The sequence below is a fragment of the Oncorhynchus kisutch genome, linkage group LG17, assembly GCF_002021735.2.
Source record: "Oncorhynchus kisutch isolate 150728-3 linkage group LG17, Okis_V2, whole genome shotgun sequence".
Lineage (NCBI taxonomy): Eukaryota > Metazoa > Chordata > Actinopteri > Salmoniformes > Salmonidae > Oncorhynchus > Oncorhynchus kisutch.
The window spans coordinates 64,258,857-64,281,634 of record NC_034190.2 but is presented as its reverse complement, the minus strand read 5'-3'; the positions used below and the strand labels follow the sequence as shown (position 1 = coordinate 64,281,634).

The 22,778-nt window shown below is 46.9% G+C and overlaps 1 protein-coding gene across 1 annotated transcript in view; it reads left to right on the top strand.

The window, feature by feature from the left end:
- Window positions 1-22,778, top strand: part of LOC109908089 (histone deacetylase 7) — a 92,876-nt gene that overhangs the window by 64,195 nt on the left and 5,903 nt on the right. Inside the window, exons 8-24 of the mRNA XM_031793320.1 lie at window positions 7,942-8,043; window positions 8,206-8,377; window positions 8,721-8,923; window positions 9,117-9,317; window positions 9,379-9,415; window positions 12,518-12,730; window positions 12,987-13,120; window positions 13,256-13,376; window positions 14,005-14,054; window positions 14,854-14,961; window positions 15,085-15,140; window positions 15,789-15,876; window positions 16,615-16,734; window positions 16,965-17,062; window positions 20,143-20,261; window positions 20,926-21,059; window positions 21,277-21,358. Coding sequence (XP_031649180.1) covers window positions 7,942-8,043; window positions 8,206-8,377; window positions 8,721-8,923; window positions 9,117-9,317; window positions 9,379-9,415; window positions 12,518-12,730; window positions 12,987-13,120; window positions 13,256-13,376; window positions 14,005-14,054; window positions 14,854-14,961; window positions 15,085-15,140; window positions 15,789-15,876; window positions 16,615-16,734; window positions 16,965-17,062; window positions 20,143-20,261; window positions 20,926-21,059; window positions 21,277-21,358 — 2,038 coding nt within the window. The remainder of the gene's footprint in view (window positions 1-7,941; window positions 8,044-8,205; window positions 8,378-8,720; window positions 8,924-9,116; window positions 9,318-9,378; window positions 9,416-12,517; window positions 12,731-12,986; window positions 13,121-13,255; window positions 13,377-14,004; window positions 14,055-14,853; window positions 14,962-15,084; window positions 15,141-15,788; window positions 15,877-16,614; window positions 16,735-16,964; window positions 17,063-20,142; window positions 20,262-20,925; window positions 21,060-21,276; window positions 21,359-22,778) is intronic.

Genomic DNA, 22,778 nt, shown 5'->3' with positions numbered 1-22,778 from the left:
GATCTGGTCACCTAATCAAACCCTCTCCACCTAGTTGAACACAACACCAGATCACCTAATCAAACGCTCTCCACCTAGTTGAACACAACACCAGATAACCTAATCAAACCCTCTCCACCTAGTTGAACACAACACCAGATCTGGTCACCTAATCAAACTCTCTCCACCTTGTTGAACACAACACCAGGTCACCTAATCAAACCCTCTCCACCTAGTTGAACACAACACCAGATCTGGTCACCTAATCAAACGCTCTCCACCTTGTTGAACACAACACCAGGTCACCTAATCAAACCCTCTCCACCTAGTTGAACACAACACCAGATCTGGTCACCTAATCAAACCCTCTCCACCTAGTTGAACACAACACCAGATAACCTAATCAAACCCTCTCCACCTAGTTGAACACAACACCAGGTCACCTAATCAAACTCTCTCCACCTAGTTGAACACAACACCAGGTCACCTAATCAAACTCTCTCCACCTAGTTGAACACAACACCAGATCTGGTCACCTAATCAAACCCTCTCCACCTAGTTGAAGACAACACCAGGTCACCTAATCAAACCCTCTCCACCTAGTTGAACACAACACCAGGTCACCTAATCAAACTCTCTCCACCTAGTTGAACACAACACCAGGTCACCTAATCAAACCCTCTCCACCTTGTTGAACATAACACCAGGTCACCTAATCAAACCCTCTCCACCTAGTTGAACACAACACCAGATCACCTAATCAAACCCTCTCCATCTAGTTGAACACAACACCAGATCTGGTCACCTAATCAAACCCTCTCCACCTTGTTGAACACAACACCAGATCACCTAATCAAACCCTCTCCACCTTGTTGAACACAACACCAGATCTGGTCACCTAATCAAACTCTCTCCACCTTGTTGAACACAACACCAGGTCACCTAATCAAACCCTCTCCACCTAGTTGAACACAACACCAGGTCACCTAATCAAACTCTCTCCACCTAGTTGAACACAACACCAGGTCACCTAATCAAACCCTCTCCACCTTGTTGAACATAACACCAGGTCACCTAATCAAACCCTCTCTACCTAGTTGAACACAACACCAGATCACCTAATCAAACTCTCTCCACCTAGTTGAACACAACACCAGGTCACCTAATCAAACCCTCTCCACCTAGTTGAACACAACACCAGATCACCTAATCAAACGCTCTCCACCTAGTTGAACACAACACCAGGTCACCTAATCAAACCCTCTCCACCTTTTTGAACATAACACCAGGTCACCTAATCAAACCCTCTCCACCTAGTTGAACACAACACCAGATCACCTAATCAAACCCTCTCCACCTTGTTGAACACAACACCAGATCTGGTCACCTAATCAAACTCTCTCCACCTTGTTGAACACAACACCAGGTCACCTAATCAAACCCTCTCCACCTAGTTGAACACAACACCAGATCTGGTCACCTAATCAAACCCTCTCCACCTTGTTGAACACAACACCAGGTCACCTAATCAAACCCTCTCCACCTAGTTGAACACAACACCAGATCTGGTCACCTAATCAAACTCTCTCCACCTTGTTGAACACAACACCAGGTCACCTAATCAAACCCTCTCCACCTAGTTGAACACAACACCAGATCTGGTCACCTAATCAAACCCTCTCCACCTTGTTGAACACAACACCAGGTCACCTAATCAAACCCTCTCCACGTAGTTGAACACAACACCAGATCTGGTCACCTAATCAAACCCTCTCCACCTAGTTGAACACAACACCAGATAACCTAATCAAACCCTCTCCACCTAGTTGAACACAACACCAGGTCACCTAATCAAACCCTCTCCACCTAGTTGAACACAACACCAGATCACCTAATCAAACTCTCTCCACCTTGTTGAACACAACACCAGGTCACCTAATCAAACCCTCTCCACCTAGTTGAACACAACACCAGGTCACCTAATCAAACTCTCTCCACCTAGTTGAACACAACACCAGATCACCTAATCAAACCCTCTCCACCTAGTTGAACACAACACCAGATCACCTAATCAAACTCTCTCCACCTAGTTGAACATAACACCAGGTCACCTAATCAAACTCTCTCCACCTAGTTGAACACAACACCAGATCACCTAATCAAACTCTCTCCACCTAGTTGAACATAACACCAGGTCACCTAATCAAACTCTCTCCACCTAGTTGAACACAACACCAGGTAACCTAATCAAACTCTCTCCACCTAGTTGAACACAACACCAGATCTGGTCACCTAATCAAACCCTCTCCACCTAGTTGAAGACAACACCAGGTCACCTAATCAAACCCTCTCCACCTAGTTGAACACAACACCATGTCACCTAATCAAACTCTCTCCACCTAGTTGAACACAACACCAGGTCACCTAATCAAACCCTCTCCACCTTGTTGAACATAACACCAGGTCACCTAATCAAACCCTCTCTACCTAGTTGAACACAACACCAGATCACCTAATCAAACTCTCTCCACCTAGTTGAACACAACACCAGGTCACCTAATCAAACCCTCTCCACCTAGTTGAACACAACACCAGATCACCTAATCAAACACTCTCCACCTAGTTGAACACAACACCAGATCACCTAATCAAACCCTCTCCACCTAGTTGAACACAACACCAGATCTGGTCACCTAATCAAACCCTCTCCACCTTGTTGAACACAACACCAGATCACCTAATCAAACCCTCTCCACCTTGTTGAACACAACACCAGATCTGGTCACCTAATCAAACTCTCTCCACCTAGTTGAACACAACACCAGGTAACCTAATCAAACTCTCTCCACCTAGTTGAACACAACACCAGATCTGGTCACCTAATCAAACCCTCTCTACCTAGTTGAAGACAACACCAGGTCACCTAATCAAACCCTCTCCACCTAGTTGAACACAACACCAGGTCACCTAATCAAACTCTCTCCACCTAGTTGAACACAACACCAGGTCACCTAATCAAACCCTCTCCACCTAGTTGAACACAACACCAGATCACCTAATCAAACTCTCTCCACCTAGTTGAACACAACACCAGGTCACCTAATCAAACCCTCTCCACCTAGTTGAACACAACACCAGATCACCTAATCAAACCCTCTCCACCTAGTTGAACACAACACCAGATCTGGTCACCTAATCAAACCCTCTCCACCTTGTTGAACACAACACCAGGTCACCTAATCAAACCCTCTCCACCTAGTTGAACACAACACCAGATCTGGTCACCTAATCAAACCCTCTCCACCTAGTTGAACACAACACCAGATAACCTAATCAAACCCTCTCCACCTAGTTGAACACAACACCAGGTCACCTAATCAAACCCTCACCACCTAGTTGAACACAACACCAGATCACCTAATCAAACTCTCTCCACCTTGTTGAACACAACACCAGGTCACCTAATCAAACCCTCTCCACCTAGTTGAACACAACACCAGGTCACCTAATCAAACTCTCTCCACCTAGTTGAACACAACACCAGGTCACCTAATCAAACTCTCTCCTCCTAGTTGAACACAACACCAGATCACCTAATCAAACTCTCTCCACCTAGTTGAACATAACACCAGGTCACCTAATCTAACTCTCTCCACCTAGTTGAACACAACACCAGGTAACCTAATCAAACTCTCTCCACCTAGTTGAACACAACACCAGATCTGGTCACCTAATCAAACCCTCTCCACCTTGTTGAACACAACACCAGATCACCTAATCAAACCCTCTCCACCTTGTTGAACACAACACCAGATCTGGTCACCTAATCAAACTCTCTCCACCTAGTTGAACACAACACCAGGTAACCTAATCAAACTCTCTCCACCTAGTTGAACACAACACCAGATCTGGTCACCTAATCAAACCCTCTCTACCTAGTTGAAGACAACACCAGGTCACCTAATCAAACCCTCTCCACCTAGTTGAACACAACACCAGGTCACCTAATCAAACTCTCTCCACCTAGTTGAACACAACACCAGGTCACCTAATCAAACCCTCTCCACCTAGTTGAACACAACACCAGATCACCTAATCAAACTCTCTCCACCTAGTTGAACACAACACCAGGTCACCTAATCAAACCCTCTCCACCTAGTTGAACACAACACCAGATCACCTAATCAAACCCTCTCCACCTAGTTGAACACAACACCAGATCTGGTCACCTAATCAAACCCTCTCCACCTTGTTGAACACAACACCAGGTCACCTAATCAAACCCTCTCCACCTAGTTGAACACAACACCAGATCTGGTCACCTAATCAAACCCTCTCCACCTAGTTGAACACAACACCAGATAACCTAATCAAACCCTCTCCACCTAGTTGAACACAACACCAGGTCACCTAATCAAACCCTCACCACCTAGTTGAACACAACACCAGATCACCTAATCAAACTCTCTCCACCTTGTTGAACACAACACCAGGTCACCTAATCAAACCCTCTCCACCTAGTTGAACACAACACCAGGTCACCTAATCAAACTCTCTCCACCTAGTTGAACACAACACCAGGTCACCTAATCAAACTCTCTCCACCTAGTTGAACACAACACCAGATCACCTAATCAAACTCTCTCCACCTAGTTGAACATAACACCAGGTCACCTAATCTAACTCTCTCCACCTAGTTGAACACAACACCAGGTAACCTAATCAAACTCTCTCCACCTAGTTGAACACAACACCAGATCTGGTCACCTAATCAAACCCTCTCCACCTAGTTGAACACAACACCAGGTCACCTAATCAAACTCTCTCCACCTAGTTGAACACAACACCAGGTCACCTAATCAAACCCTCTCCACCTTGTTGAACATAACACCAGGTCACCTAATCAAACCCTCTCCACCTTGTTGAACACAACACCAGATCTGGTCACCTAATCAAACTCTCTCCACCTTGTTGAACACAACACCAGGTCACCTAATCAAACCCTCTCCACCTAGTTGAACACAACACCAGATCTGGTCACCTAATCAAACCCTCTCCACCTTGTTGAACACAACACCAGGTCACCTAATCAAACCCTCTCCACCTAGTTGAACACAATACCAGATCACCTAATCAAACCCTCTCCACCTAGTTGAACACAACAACAGATCACCTAATCAAACGCTCTCCACCTAGCTGAACACAACACCAGATCACCTAATCAAACTCTCTCCACCTAGTTGAACACAACACCAGATCTGGTCACCTAATCAAACCCTCTCCACCTTGTTGAACACAACACCAGGTCACCTAATCAAACCCTCTCCACCTAGTTGAACACAACACCAGGTCTGGTCACCTAATCAAACCCTCTCCACCTAGTTGAACACAACACCAGGTCACCTAATCAAACCCTCTCCACCTAGTTGAACACAACACCAGGTCACCTAATCAAACTCTCTCCACCTAGTTGAACACAACACCAGGTCACCTAATCAAACCCTCTCCACCTTGTTGAACATAATACCAGGTCACCTAATCATACCCTCTCTACCTAGTTGAACACAACACCAGATCACCTAATCAAACTCTCTCCACCTAGTTGAACACAACACCAGGTCACCTAATCAAACCCTCTCCACCTAGTTGAACACAACACCAGGTCACCTAATCAAACTCTCTCCACCTAGTTGAACACAACACCAGGTCACCTAATCAAACTCTCTCCACCTAGTTGAACACAACACCAGGTCACCTAATCAAACTTTCTCCACCTAGTTGAACACAACACCAGATCTGGTCACCTAATCAAACCCTCTCCACCAATTTGAACACAACACCAGATCACCTAATCAAACCCTCTCCACCTAGTTTAACACAACACCAGATCTGGTCACCTAATCAAACCCTGTCCACCTTGTTGAACACAACACCAGGTCACCTAATCAAACCCTCTCCACCTAGTTGAACACAACACCAGATCTGGTCACCTAATCAAACCCTCTCCACCTTGTTGAACACAACACCAGGTCACCTAATCAAACCCTCTCCACCTAGTTGAACACAACACCAGATCTGGTCACCTAATCAAACCCTCTCCACCTTGTTGAACACAACACCAGGTCACCTAATCAAACCCTCTCCACCTAGTTGAACACAACACCAGATCTGGTCACCTAATCAAACCCTCTCCACCTTGTTGAACACAACACCAGATCTGGTCACCTAATCAAACCCTCTCCACCTAGTTGAACACAACACCAGATCTGGTCACCTAATCAAACCCTCTCCACCTAGTTGAACACAACACCAGATCACCTAATCAAACCCTTTCCACCTAGTTGAACACAACACCAGGTCACCTAATCAAACCCTCTCCACCTAGTTGAACATAACACCAGGTCACCTAATCAAACTCTCTCCACCTAGTTGAACACAACACCAGATCACCTAATCAAACTCTCTCCACCTAGTTGAACACAACACCAGATCACCTAATCAAACTCTCTCCACCTAGTTGAACATAACACCAGGTCACCTAATCAAACTCTCTCCACCTAGTTGAACACAACACCAGGTCACCTAATCAAACTCTCTCCACCTAGTTGAACACAACACCAGGTCACCTAATCAAACCCTCTCCACCTAGTTGAACACAATACCAGGTCACCTAATCAAACCCTCTCCACCTAGTTGAACACAACACCAGGTCACCTAATCAAACTCTCTCCACCTAGTTGAACACAACACCAGGTCACCTAATCAAACCCTCTCCACCTTGTTGAACATAACACCAGGTCACCTAATCAAACCCTCTCTACCTAGTTGAACACAACACCAGATCACCTAATCAAACTCTCTCCACCTAGTTGAACGCAACACCAGGTCACCTAATCAAACCCTCTCCACCTAGTTGAACACAACACCAGGTCACCTAATCAAACTCTCTCCACCTAGTTGAACACAACACCAGGTCACCTAATCAAACTCTCTCCACCTAGTTGAACACAACACCAGATCTGGTCACCTAATCAAACCCTCTCCACCTAGTTGAACACAACACCAGATCTGGTCACCTAATCAAACCCTCTCCACCTTGTTGAACACAACACCAGGTCACCTAATCAAACCCTCTCCACCTTGTTGAACACAACACCAGATCACCTAATCAAACCCTCTCCACCTAGTTGAACACAACACCAGATCTGGTCACCTAATCAAACCCTCTCCACCTAGTTGAACACAACACCAGATCTGGTCACCTAATCAAACCCTCTCCACCTAGTTGAACACAACACCAGATCTGGTCACTTAATCAAACTCTCTCCACCTAGTTGAACACAACACCAGATCTGGTCTCCTAATCAAACTCTCTCCACCTACTTGAACACAACACCAGGTCACCTAATCAAACCCTCTCCACCTAGTTGAACACAACACCAGGTCACCTAATCAAGCTCTCTCCACCTAGTTGAACACAACACCAGATCTGGTCACCTAATCAAACCCTCTCCACCTTGTTCAACACAACACCAGATCACCTAATCAATCCCTCTCTACCTAGTTGAACACAACACCAGATCTGGTCACCTAATCAAACCCTCTCCACCTAGTTGAACACATCACCAGATCTGGTCACCTAATCAAACCCTCTCCACCTTGTTGAACACAACACCAGATCACCTAATCAAACCATCTCCACTTCGTCGTTTAGCCTTGGCTTATCAGAATAAGCAGGCTGTCCCACATGCATTTTGTATGATACTCTCACTTGTGTATACACTTAAACACTACACAACCACACACACTCTCACACACACTCACTATCTATTCACTATACATAAAATCACTTAATCACGTACATGTATAGTACACACAACACCTGCACCTGCGGAGGTACCTATCAGGTTTGAGAGTACACAGTCAAGGCAATATAGTTGAATTCATGTTGTATCCCCTCAGGCCCAGAGACTGCTGCTCCAGGATGGGTCTCTAGCCCACTTCACCATTCAGAGTTCCTCAGTCCTACCCACCATCACCCTGGGCCTGCCAGCCAATGCCAGGGTAAGCAAATCACACAATGTATGTAGACCTGTAGATGTTATGGAGGTTATGAATTCAATGCTTTTCATTATTATAATGAGATTGCAAAAAATAACAACACTAAGATTCTTCTTTGATAGCAACTAGTTAACTTTTCGCCACATTCTATGTGTATGTGTGCAGAGTGATGGAGACTTGTCCCCTCTGAAGGTGGGTCGGGTGCCTATGGTGACGGGAGGCCAGTCTGTCTACCTTCCCCTGGGGACGGAGGAGCAGAGTGGGTCGCTGTCCCCTCACTTCCAGCCTGTCCTCATCCTGGAGCCCTCCGGACTGGTGCACGCCCCAATGCTCGCTGGTGAGACACCACAGCATTCAAATACAATTCTGGCTTGTAATAAGTTTGACGTCCAATAAACATTGCCTTTGTATATGGTAGTGAAAATTCCTTTCACATGTAACTTGACTTTGACATAGAACAGGAGAAGTCCTTGCCAGGAATGTGTTACTTAAAAGTCTGAAACGATACTGAATTGCTAAACTGGATTCTGTCGGCATCAGGACTTTTCTTCAGCCTCCCGTGAAAGAGCTATGAAGAAAATGTTTATGCTGCTGTCATAGGTATTGTGACACTGCCACCTTGTGGCCTTGACAAACAGTCAGACTTATAGCCACACTCTGCCTGTCTCCTCTGGTCTCAGTTCCAGGCCTGGGCCCTGTTCCTCTGCAGTTTTCCCCCCAGACGGATCATCTGGCCCCGGAAGGGGGCCCTCACAAGCCTCTGAGCCGGACTCGCTCAGAGCCCCTGCCCCAGAGCCCCAGATCCCTTCACCCCCATCTGCTGCAGCAGCACCACAACAGCCAACTATTGGAGAGACTTAAACAGCAGACACATCTGGGAAAGGTGAGTGACTTACACACCCTCACAAATCCCTCTTTGCTCACATATACTCTCATGCTCACTCACTCTGTTGTAATGGATTATTTTTGTACAATCCAAGGAGGGCTTCATCTGCCAGCAGCTGTCTTTTTTGGCAAAAATACCTTGATAGAATTTAGTGAATAAAGCTAAATGGATCATTATTTGTGTGTTCAAGCTGATGTCTAAGACCAGTGAGAAGCCTCGTCTCAAACAGATCCCCTCAGAGGACATGGACTCTGAGGAGGTGGGGCCAGCGCCCAGCGATATCTATCAGGGCAGAGCAAGGGCGGAGACACTGAGGGAGACGGAGCTCGTGTCTGCGGCAGACAGCCAGGGAGGACAGATCAACCTGCAACACACACTGATACTCAACCAGGTAAGATACAGACACAGAGGATGGTAGAGGAACACTAGAACATGTCTTCTTCAACTTCCAGCAGAGAGCAGCAAAGGGTTTCATATTTGTTCGTGCAGGTTTGGCATACTCTTATTTATATAGATTACTGTGGGTTGAAAATCACAACAATCTCCCTCCCTCTCCTCTCGCTCTATCCCTCTCGCTCATCTCCCTCTCGCTCTATCTCCCTCTCGCTCTATCTCCCTCTCGCTCTATCTCCCTCTCGCTCTATCTCCCTCTCGCTCTCTATCTCCTCTCCGCTCTATCTCCCTCTCGCTCTATCTCCTCTCGCCCCTCTCGCTCTATCTCCCTCTCGCTCTAATCTCCCTCTCGCTCTATCTCCCTCTCGCTCTCGCTCTATCTCCCCCTCCCTCTATCTCCCTCTCGCTCTATCTCCCTCTCGCTCTATCTCCCTCTCGCTCTATCTCCCTCTCGCTCTATCTCCCTCTCACTCTATCTCCCTCTCGCTCTATCTCCCCCTCCCTCTATCTCCCTCTCGCTCTCTCTCCCTCGCTCCTCTCGCTCTCTATCGCTCTATCTCCCTCTCACTCTATCTCCCTCTCGCTCTATCTCCCTCTCACTCTATCTCCCTCTCGCTCTATCTCCCTCTATCTCTATCTCCCTCTCGCTCTATCTCCCTCTATCTCTATCTCCCTCTCGCTCTATCTCCCTCTCGCTCTATCTCCCTCTCGCTCTATCTCCCTCTCGCTCTATCTCCCTCTCGCTCTATCTCCCTCTCGCTCTATCTCCCTCTCGCTCTATCTCCCTCTATCTCTATCTCCCTCTCGCTCTATCTCCCTCTCGCTCTATCTCCCTCTCGCTCTATCTCCCTCTCGCTCTATCTCCCTCTCGCTCTATCTCCCTCTCGCTCTATCTCCCTCTCGCTCTATCTCCCTCTCGCTCTATCTCCCTCTATCTCTATCTCCCCTCTCGCTCTATCTCCCTCTCGCTCTATCTCCCTCTCGCTCTATCTCCCTCTCGCTCTATCTCCCTCTCGCTCTATCTCCCTCTCGCTCTATCTCCCTCTCGCTCTATCTCCCTCTCGCTCTATCTCCCTCTCGCTCTATCTCCCTCTCGCTCTATCTCCCTCTCGCTCTATCTCCCTCTCGCTCTATCTCCCTCTCGCTCTATCTCCCTCTCGCTCTATCTCCCTCTCGCTCTATCTCCCTCTCGCTCTATCTCCCTCTCGCTCTATCTCCCTCTATCTCTATCTCCCTCTCGCTCTCTCTCCCTCTCCCTCTCGCTCTATCTCCCTCTCGCTCTATCTCCCTCTCCCTCTCGCTCTATCTCCCTCTCCCTCTCGCTCTATCTCCCTCTCGCTCTATCTCCCTCTCGCTCTATCTCCCTCTCGCTCTATCTCCCTCTATCTCTATCTCCCTCTCGCTCTATCTCCCTCTCCCTCTCGCTCTATCTCCCTCTCGCTCTATCTCCCTCTCCCTCTCGCTCTATCTCCCTCTCCCTCTCGCTCTATCTCCCTCTCGCTCTATCTCCCTCTCGCTCTATCTCCCTCTCGCTCTATCTCCCTCTCGCTCTATCGCTCTATCTCCCTCTCGCTCTATCTCCCTCTCGCTCTATCTCCCTCTCGCTCTATCTCCCTCTCGCTCTATCTCCCTCTATCTCTATCTATCTCCTCTCGCTCTATCTCCCTCTCGCTCTATCTCCCTCTCGCTCTATCTCCCTCTCCCTCTCGCTCTCTCTCCCTCTCCCGCTCGCTCTATCTCCCTCTCGCTCTATCTCCCTCTCGCTCTATCTCCCTCTCGCTCTATCTCCCTCTCGCTCTATCTCCCTCTCGCTCTCTATCTCCCTCTATCTCTATCTCCCTCTCGCTCTATCTCCTCTCCTCTCGCTCTATCTCCCTCTCGCTCTATCTCCCTCTCCTCCTCTCGCTCTATCTCCCTCTCGCTCTATCTCCCTCTCGCTCTATCTCCCTCTCCCTCTCGCTCTATCTCCCCTCTCGCTCTATCTCTCCCTCTCGCTCTATCTCCGTCTCGCTCTATCTCCCCTCTCGCTCTATCTCTCCTCTATCGCTCTATCGCTCTATCTCCCTCTCGCTCTATCTCCCTCTCGCTCTATCTCCCTCTCGCTCTATCTCCCTCTCGCTCTATCTCCCTCTATCTCTATCTCCCTCTCGCTCTATCTCCCTCTCGCTCTATCTCCCTCTCGCTCTATCTCCCTCTCCCTCTCGCCCTCCCTCTCCTCTCGCTCTATCTCCCTCTCGCTCTATCTCCCTCTCGCTCTATCTCCCTCTCGCTCTATCTCCCTCTCGCTCTATCTCCCTCTCGCTCTATATCTCCCTCTCTCGCTCTATCTCCCTCTCGCTCTATCTCCCTCTCGCTCTATCTCCCTCTCCCTCTCGCTCTATCTCCCTCTCGCTCTATCTCCCTCTCGCTCTATCTCTATCTCCCTCTCGCTCTATCTCCCTCCCTCGATCTCCCTCTCTCTATCTCCCTCTCGCTCTATCTCCCTCTCGCTCTATCTCTCCCTCTCGCTCTATCTCCCCTCTCGCTCTATCTCCCTCTCGCTCTATCTCCTCCCTCTCGCTCTATCTCCCTCTCGCGCTAACGACTCATCTCCCTCTCGCTCTATCTCCCCTCTCGCTCTATCTCCCTCTCGCTCTATCTCCCTCTCGCTCTATCTCCCTCTCGCTCTATCTCCCTCTCGCTCTATCTCCCTCTCGCTCTATCGCTCTATCTCCCTCTCGCTCTATCTCCCTCTCGCTCTATCTCCCTCTCGCTCTATCTCCCTCTCGCTCTATCTATCGCCTATCTATCCCCTCTCGCTCATCTCCCATCTCCTCCCCCTCGCTCTATCTCCCTCTCGCTCTATCTCCCTCTCACTCTATCTCCCCTCTCCGCTGCTATCTCCCTCTCGATCTCATCTCCCCTCTCTCTATCTCCCTCCTCGCTCTATTCTCCCTTCTCGCTCTATCTCCCTCTCGCTCTATCTCCCCTCTCGCTCTATCTCCCTCTCGCTCTATCTCCCTCTCGCTCTATCTCCCTCTCGCTCTAATCTCCCTCTCGCCTCTATCTCCCTTCTCGCTCTATCTCCTCTCCCTCTAGTCTCCCTCTCCCTCTATCTCGCCTCTCCCTCTATCTCCCTCTCCCTCTAATCTCCCTCTCCCTTTATCTCCCTCCCGCTCTATCTCCCTCTCCCTCTATCTCCTCCCTCTCTCTCTCTAGTCGTTGCTATGGGGAAGAAACAGAAACAGCTGCAGCAGCTGCGTCGCCAGACAGCCCACATGGAGACACTGGCGGTACCCATTATGCTTGGCGGTGCCCACCGCCCCCTCTCCCGTACCCAGTCCTCGCCAGCCTCCACATCCCTCACGTTGCCAGACAAACCCCTACCCCTGTCCACCCCAGAACCACAGAGCAAACCACGCTTCACCACCGGTAAGAAGTGAACCACACACACAGGCACACTGCCACCACGAGGACCTACCTAGGTGTAGGTTATTATCCCTACTGTGGCCGTATTTCAATCTGAGGCCTGGTCAGGGATTCTCTGATAAGTTGATATTATTTAATTGCATTTTTTAAATTAACTTTCTCATTGTGGTTAGATCTGTCTTAAAGCTGTTGATTTGGAGGAAATGGGTAGTAATCACTGGAAATAGTCTCGTTAATGTCTGTCTGTGTTTGGTTGCAGGTCTGGTTTATGACTCTCAGATGCTGAAGCACCAGTGCACATGTGGTGACAACAGCAGCCACCCAGAGCATGCTGGGAGGATCCAGAGTATCTGGTCACGTCTCCAGGAGAGAGGTCTCAGGGGCCAGTGTGAGGTACAAACATCACCATTATCATTACACACGTATTACACATACATCCATATCACTGATTACAAGTTACTAGAAGACACCATAGCGGTCTCCACCTGGTCCCTTATCTGTTGCTCTGTCTGGTCTGTGTTCCAACAGACTATCCGAGGTAGGAAGGCCACTCTGGAGGAGCTGCAGTCGGTCCATTCAGAGCGTCATGTCCTTCTGTATGGCACCAACCCTCTCAACCGCCTCAAACTGGACAACCGCAAGCTGTCCGGTACGTCCTCACTACAGATGTTATGATGTACTGGTCTACTGCATCAGGCCTTGTGCCAGAAGCCTTTAGGTCAGTGGCTGCCAACGCTGGTCTTGAGTACCGCTAACAGCACACATTTTTGTTGTAGCCCTAGACAAACATGCCTGATTCAACTCATTGTGGGCCTAAAGATTAGTTGACAAGTTGAATCAGGTGTGCTTGTCGGGGGCTACAATAATAATGTGTGCTGTTAGGAGTACTCGAGGACCGGAGTTGGGAACCACTGCTTTACGTAACTGGTAACAGTTTGGCAACAGCACTGTAAAGTAAAGCTACTTACTCTGGTGTCCCTAGTAACTCTGGTGTCCCTAGTAACTCTGGTGTCCCTAGTAACTCTGGTGTCCCTAGTAACTCTGGTGTCCCTAGTAACTAGGGATTTGCCTTTGGTTAAAGTTACAGTATTGATAGCACTTTGGGATCCGTTATGTTTAGTAGTCAACTCAGTCATGTATTTAAGTTGTCACTACAGTGATGGTACACAAACGTACAGTAATGTCTGATACTCATTTCTAATGTAAAATTGTTTGAAAAGGAGCTGTTAACATTGATTGTTTGGTTAATAAAACTTCTCTGCGTTTTTCTCCCTCAGGCATTCTCTCTCAAAGGATGTTTGTGATGCTGCCATGTGGAGGAGTAGGGGTACGTGAGAGGCCCAACACACACACACACACACATTTTCCCCTAGCTCTCTCTCACTCACAACACGCACAACATTTCTCGATTTCAGTTGGCAATTCTTCCCTCCAAGTCCTTGACAACGGTTATATGATACAGTCCATTCAGATTGATTAGAGTGATGGTAGTTGTTGCTGTTGTTTCCAGGAGAGGGCCATGAGAAGACGAGGCGGTGGAAATGAAAGAGGAAAACATGAGTGCGTTGGGACATGTCAATAAATTGCCTGACGATCTCCATCGGACCATGACAATTCAAACTAATAGAAACAATATGCGCATGACGAGGGATTAAAGACATGCCTCCAATTTCATTGTCTGAGCCAGACGGCTAGAAATGCGAGTTTGTGAACAAACAGAAAAAATGGATAGATAAAATGGAGTGGACAGGAGAATGTTTAAGTCCCTGAGGGAATGCCAACCCCTCAGGTCTGTATATACAACACCATGTATGCATGGTCCTGTTCCTCTGTTGCCTGGATAGCAAATCTCTATGGCACAGAGTGTGTCTGTGTAAATATATCACACAGCTATATTATAGTCCGGTAAATGATTGAGGTGAGGTCTGTTTGCCTCCAAAACCAGTGTGCCTGTAGTACTATTAGTTGGTGTTGTTTAAACCATGGAAAGAAAAACACTTCACCTGATGCACTGGAACTCCCTATAGCATGCTAGCAGATTCTAAACGCATGCTTATGACCAGTTCCATCCAGCTTGACTGCTGTCCTGTCACTCACCCTCATGTTGTTTTGTTTTTGATTGGCAGGTGGATAATGACACAATCTGGAACGAGTCTCATACATCCACGGCGTCGCGCATGGCTGCAGGCAGCGTCACAGAGCTGGCCTTCAGAGTGGCCAAAGGAGAACTCAAGGTAAGACACCGATCTGTACTCTACTCCTCATCCAATCACGCTCTGGTCTGCCTCACCAACTGCCTTAGGCCACTTGACAAAGAATGCTGAATGATAATGTTTTGTTTGACTGTTTCTCTCCAGAATGGCTTTGCAGTGGTGAGACCCCCAGGCCACCATGCTGACCCCTCCAACCCAATGTGAGTCTGTTTCATATTCTCATATCTACTGTGTGTGTGTTGATTTTCGTGTATACTATCCTCCTTGTGGTGGTGCGTGCCCAGGCTAACCACAGCGGGCTCTGCTGAGCTTTGCAGTGTCAGCAGCCTGTCTGACGATGGATATTTATGGCCTGATAGTGAAGCTGGGAAGGAGAAGAACAGAGAAGATTTATGCCTCTTCTCTACTCTCCTCCGATTAGTGTGCTGAGTTGGCTCCTAGGAATTCCACCATTTTCTCTCTTATCCTAACCACGATCATCTTGTAGTGATAATGTATGTTTCTCTGCCCTCCACCCTCTCTCTCTCTCTCTCTCTCTCTCTCTCTCTGCCTCTCTCTCTCTCTGCCTCTCTCTCTCTCTGCCTCTCTCTCTCTCTGCCTCGCTCTCTCTGCCTCGCTCTCTCTGCCTTTCTGCCTCTCTGCCTCTCTCTCTCTGCCTCTCTCTCTCTGCCTCTCTCTCTCTCTCTGCCTCTCTCTCTCTCTCTGCCTCTCTCTCTCTGCTCTCTCTCTCTCTCTGCCTCTCTCTCTCTGCCTCGCTCTCTCTGCCTTTCTGCCTCTCTGCCTCTCTCTCTCTGCCTCTCTCTCTCTCTCTCTCTCTCTCTCTCTCTCTCTCTCTCTCTCTGCTACAGGGGTTTCTGCTATTTCAACTCAGTGGCCATTGCAGCCAAACAGCTGCAGCAGAAACTGAGTGCCAACAAGATCCTCATCGTTGACTGGGTAAGGGACTACAGTTGGAGTGGTTGTAACATTGACAGTAGCAGCGCTATTTGTGTTGCTGGTGTCCTCGTCTCAGTTGACTTAGTACTATTTTGACAATAACTACTAGTACTGACCTTCATGATGTACTGTATGTATAAACACATGAATTATGTACAGGTAACTGCCAAAATAAAGGAAACACCAACAGTGTCTTAATAGTGCGTTGGGCCACCACGAGCCGTCAGCACAGCATCAATGCGCATTGGCATAGATTCTGCAAGTGTCTGGAACTCTATTGGAGGGAGGCGACACCATTCTTCCATGAGAAATTCCATCATTTGGTGTTTTGTTGATGGTGGTGGAAAACACTCAGGCGCCGCTCCAGAATCCCTTTAAACCCCCTATGCTCCTTTGAGATCTCTTCTAGCCTTGGTAGCCAAAATAATGAACAACTGGGCATTTTTATACATAACCCTAAGCATTATGGGATGTTTTATTTGCTTAATTAACTCAGGAACCACACCTGTGTGGAAGCACTGCTTTTAATATACTTTGTATCCCTCATTTACTTGTGTTTCCTTTATTCTGGCAGTATGTGTACATGTATGTAAACACAGGTACAGTATACACATGAGTTCTGTCTCACATTAGTTACTGGTTACTATTGATTAGGCCTAGGATATGACATAACACGAGACAGCAGTTATTGGTTTTAATGTTACCAAATGTTCTCTTCCATCTCTGTCCTGCGGTTAGGATGTTCACCATGGTAATGGGACCCAGGAAGTGTTTTACAATGATCCCAGTGTGCTGTATATCTCACTGCATCGCTATGACGATGGCAACTTCTTCCCTGGCAGCGGCGGGCCGGCTGAGGTAATTGACATCATTGGTTCAGCTTTACACGGTGAATTCTGCTAGTAGGCTCAGACGACATCAAGAGAAACTCAAAGAGCTAGCTAGGTTCCAAAGTTACAGTGGAGAGATGTATGTCGAGATTATACTACATGTGCTGTGCCTCTAGCACCTCCATGTTACTCTTATTGACTGTATCCTCCTCTCCATGGAGAATGCTTTGTCTCAGTAGGTCTCTGTCTGTGTTGTAGGTGGGATCTGGTGCTGGAGAGGGCTTCAATGTTAATGTGGCCTGGACTGGAGGTCTGGACCCCCCTATGAGTGATGCTGAGTACATCACTGCTTTTAGGTAAGTCAGCTCCAACCAAGGTTATTATAGTCAACTGAAACTGAAACTAAAACTAAAACGAATCATGAAAAAAGTCAGAAAATACTAAAACTATACTGAAACTGTTATCTTTGACTGACTCCAAAACTAACCAAAATAAAAACCATAATGAATTATGTTCAGTTTTTGTTCTCTTTCTTGAAAGTTTTGGCAAAAATATAATGGAGTATTCAATGGGGTTTCTAGCTTTTTTGTAACGGGGTTTTCAAGCAAGGTCACATTGAGAATCACTTTTGCTGCAGTGGGCTAAATCAGGAAAGGAATGAATAATTGGTAGTCTTAAACAAATCTACTTTGAAATAAAAGTATAGACCTAAAAAAAACAAGCCACTTGACCATGTCAGATATAGAGTTGAAATGTATAACATTTTGAGTTTGCATCCCAATATTACACTTTATATAAATCACAGAATATAAATATATCGAAACTGTTTGACATAGAAACACTGGATTGTTGTCATGTTTTTATTATGAAATTATGAAAATTATGAACAACATTCCACCCATAGGGTCAAAGACGGCGCTTTTGGTCATTGACTGCAGGAAAGGGCTACTCAGTGAGATGACGTTGCCATGGTGAGCGCCGCAGCTATTGTCATCGACTGTGTCATCGACTGTGCAGTCAGGCACCAGATTGGTCGCGTTCCCCTGCTCAGACCTTGCATGAATCAACCATGTCATCGACTGTGCAGTCGGGCACCAGATTGGTCGCGTTCCCCTGCTCAGACCTTGCATGAATCAACCATGTCATCGACTGTGCAGTGGGCACCAGATTGCAATAACATGTTGGTTGTGTTCCTTTACTCAGACGTTGTTAACGCATGCCAGATCTTACAACAGATAGATAGATATTATACGTATCAGTTAACCACATCATATGCTATAGCAGTCTGGTGCCTGACTGTACATTCGATGACATGCACACAACCGTTGGTTGATGCATGCAGCATCTAAGCAGGGGAATGTGACCTTGATGTGATTAGCTGAGAGGTAAAATACCTATCCAGGTATTGTGAGATCTGGCAGGCGTCAGCAACGTCTGAGTAGAGAAACGTGCCCGTTGAGATAAGTGCGATGCAAGACTGCTCTCACACAGTCACACAGAGTAACTGCGCATGTGCACGGGTGCGCTTCACTCTGCTACAACATGGTAGATTCAGGACCAAAACAGCAGAGAAGTTTAGCCTCACGTTTAAACGCTCCTGGTTGTTGAGGAAATTGACCCACTACTACTGTTTACTTGGTGCGTCTTTGTCATCTCGCTGACTCTACATTTAAACCTAATGTAACTTTACCTAACCCATCACGTTGTTTTACTGCTCCCCAGTGGCAAGAAGTGACATCACCCAAAAAATCCCAAACTAAACAACATGTTGGAAGCTATACGGACACGCATGTTGCCCAAATCAATGACGTGTGTCTCACAGTTGAAAGTCGGGTGGAGACGAATGGTTAGTTGAGTCAGATGTCCTGATAATATCCCCTTAGCAGCCAGTGTTCCCAGCTAGCTAGTTTATGATGCAGCATGACTCTAGTTAAAAGGTGTAAAATGAATTGATGTTTATTTTGACGGGTGAGGGAGAAACATCTTGGACACCATCTGGATGTCACTGTGACATGCCACATGTCTCTGGCGGTAGGGAGCTAACCTGGCCATTTTGTTCCATCCCACTTGATTTTATTTTGATTAGGATAGCAGCCAACACGAGAAATAAATTGTAATATTGGTTGTAACCATCTGGGTGTCACCGTGATTCAGTCTACTGCTCACTGGGGAGAGTTTGCTCTACAATTCGGCAAAACAACATGGGGCACAGTGTCCTTCACTCCAGTTTACCGAGCACTGCTGTCAATATACTGTAAATTGAATGACACACTTCTGAATCCCAGTCATTTGAAGTGCATGTGTATGGTCCCAATTTTTAACATTTTAATACGATTTTTTGTAAGATTAAATTGTCTCCAGGTTTGGTTGTTGTTGTATTAAACAGACATTTCACTGACATTTCCTCCATGGCACTTAATTGCCACCGGTGGGAAGTTGAAAGTTCTAATGAAGTCTATATGTTTGTTTGGTCTGCTGTCTGGTGGCAACCATAGGAAACTGTAGCAACCACACAGTAAGAGGGTCCACACTGCAGGCAGACAACCAAGTGGGTGGGCCCCACCGTTAAGCCAGCGTAACAAAATGAGAATGACAACATAGTACTGGAAAAGTTTCAACAAATGTTTTTCACTTCAACGTAATAAGTAACAAACCAGAGTATTCCTAATATACCTTACTTTTCCACACAATAATGCACCATCCTTGGAAATAATAATTATAACTGTTTTTGTTATCTGAAAATACATATTTTGTTGCCACACGTCTGTCCCACACAGATTTAGAATGCGCAACAAATTTGTTGGTGAAATATTGTCAGTCGGTTTCTCTAAACTCCAGGGGTAGGGAATGCTGCCATCCACCACATACCTCTACACCCCTCCCCACCTCCCTGTCTCCTCTCTCATTCCTGTTCTCCTCTCTCCTTCCCTCTCTCTGATTGATCTTTAATGAGCCCTCTCCCTCTCTCTCTTGTTCTCCCTGTAGTCTGTCTATAGCTGGGCTCACAGGGGAGTATGGAAGGTTTTATTGGTCTACAGGGGAGGCGGGGTTAGTTAGTGTGGTGGGGAGTGGGGGGGTCTGGGCTGGAGGAATCCAAACGCAGGATAATGAACCCAAATGGATCCCAGATGGCAGGCTGTCAGTGACGTGAGGAGAGTGACAAGCTCCAAATGGGAACCAGACGCGCCTATGGCGGCTTTGAACTCGGGCGGCAGCGGAGATGCCTGCGTTAGCTTCCTTGCTAGCTGGCGGCTCCGCTCTGCACTGTGCTGGTTGACTCTCTGACAGAGAGGGGTGATGGACACCAGCCCAGAAAACAACAGGAGGCCCACTCCCTAGCAGCTCAACCCCAACCATGCTCTCCTCACTGTCTGAAACAGCCAGGGCTGTTAGTGGACTAAATGACATAGATGTTGTTTAATGTTTCTCCCTGCAGGACGGTGGTGATGCCCATAGCTCAGGAGTTCTCCCCTGACGTGGTCCTGGTCTCTTCGGGGTTCGATGCAGCAGAGGGACACCCTGCACCTCTAGGGGGTTACAAGGTCACCTCCAAATGTAAGCAAGGTTTTCCTCAGTACACATTAGACCCCGAGCTATAGCCTATAAAGTTATTTTAGATCTTTGCTAGTTAGTTCTTGATAAATGGAAGATAAGACATTTATAAGCATTGACCTGGTACACAATATAAAATGGAATGATAAAAAATCAAGTTGGAGGGACAATACAGATGTTGAATCTTAATGTAATCATCCTGTTGCAGGATAACTTTTCTGCAATTTAGGAACTGTTCAACTTGTAGTGTATTTGATGTTTAAAACGGCTCCTAAAGCTTGTACTTTCCACTTTGAAATTTCAGACTTGATTTTCCCCTCACGAAAAATGGATCAACTCAACAAAAATCCACATAATCATTTACATTTCTTGTTGCTGCAGGATTATTTTCCTGCTGTTGCAAACTGTCTCAAATTAAGATCCTACATCTGTAGTTGTATTTTTGTTAGTGTTGTAAGTGTGTGTCTTTAGGGATTTACTGTATGTTAATCTGCGCTGTAAATGTCGTAAAGATTGATACATGCCCTGCAGTATATTCCCATGTTGTCAATCTAGAAAAGGGGTTGAAATGCCGTATTGAACATGATTTAGGCTACATGCAAAGTTCCCGTGCTTAGTTGGCCACCAGATCCCATATTAACTGTGTTGATGTGGATGCGTCCGTCAGGTTTTGGGTTTCTTACCCGGCAGCTGATGGGTCTGGCTGGAGGCCGGGTGATCATGGCTCTGGAGGGAGGTCACGACCTCACGGCCATCTGTGACGCCTCTGAGGCCTGCGTCAGCGCTCTGCTGGGTATTGAGGTGAGACTGGTTTAAGGTGCATTAAAGCAGTTTATAAACTACTTTAAAACCCATTCCTAAATCATGTTAAGTATACCACACAGGTTTATGTGAAGTGTATTCCCTCATAAGGAATATTCAATGATATGAGTAAGAGGAAATCTAGGGAGGGCTGTTAAGGTGAATGTTGTTGATGAGTGGTCTGATGCCTTCCTGTCTCACTGTGTTGTCCATACAGGAGCCTCTGTCAGAGGAGGTGCTGCTGCAGAAGCCCAATGCTAACAGTGTTCGCTCACTACTGAGAGTCATACAGATACATGGTAGGTAAACAGTCATTCAACTCCTCATGTCTCAAATAAAGGACACCCGTGTCCCCCTTTTCCCTCTCTATTTCTCTCTCTATTGTATTTTTGTACAGTGGGGCAAAAAAGTATTTAGTCAGCCACCAATTGTGCAAGTTCTCCCACTTAAAAAGACGAGAGAGACCTGTAATTTTCATCATAGGTACACGTCAACTATGACAGACAAAATGAGGAAAAAAATCCAGAAAATCACATTGTAGGATTTTTTTATGAATTTATTTGCAAATTATGGTGTAAAATAAGTATTTGGTCACCTACAAACAAGCAAGATTTCTGGCTCTCACAGACCTGTAACTTCTTCTTTAAGAGGCTCCTCTGTCCTCCACTTGTTACCTGTATTAATGGCACCTGTTTGAATTTATCAGTATAAAAGACACCTGTCCACAACCTCAAACAGTCACACTCCAAACTCCACTATGGCCAAGACCAAAGAGCTGTCAAAGGACACCAGAAACAAAATTGTAGACCTGCACCAGGCTGGGAAGACTGAATCTGCAATAGGTAAGCAGCTTGGTTTGAAGAAATCAACTGTGGGAGCAATTATTAGGAAATGGAAGATATTGATAATAAGACCACTGATAATCTCCCTCGATCTGGGGCTCCATGCAAGTTCTCACCCCTTGGGGTCAAAATGATCACAAGAACGGTGAGCAAAAATCCCAGAACCACACGGGGGGACCTAGTGAATGACCTGCAGAGAGCTGGGACCAAAGTAACAAAGCCTACCATCAGTAACACACTACGCCGCCAGGGACTCAAATCCTGCAGTGCCAGACATGTCCCCCTGCTTAAGCCAGTACATGTCCAGGCCTGTCTGAAGTTTGCTAGAGAGCATTTGGATGATCCAGAAGAAGATTGGGAGAATGTCATATGGTCAGATGAAACCAAAATATAACTTTTTGGTAAAAACTCAACTCGTCGTGTTTGGAGGACAAAGAATGCTGAGTTGCATCCAAAGAACACCATACCTACTGTGAAGCATGGGGGTGGAAACATCATGCTTTGGGGTTGTTTTTCTGCAAAGGGACCAGGATGACTGATCCGTGTAAAGGAAAGAATGAATGGGGCCATGTATCGTGAGATTTTGAGTGAAAACCTCCTTTCTTAAGTAAGGGCATTGAAGATGAAACGTGGTTGGGTCTTTCAGCATGACTATGATCCCAAACACACCGCCCGGCCAACGAAGGAGTGGCTTCGTAAGAAGCATTTCAAGGTCCTGGAGTGGCCTAGCCAGTCTCCAGATCTCAACCCCATAGAAAATCTTTGGAGGGAGTTGAAAGTCCGTGTTGCCCAGCAACAGCCCCAAAACATCACTGCTCTAGAGGAGATCTGCATGGAGGAATGGGCCAAAATACCAGCAACAGTGTGTGAAAACCTT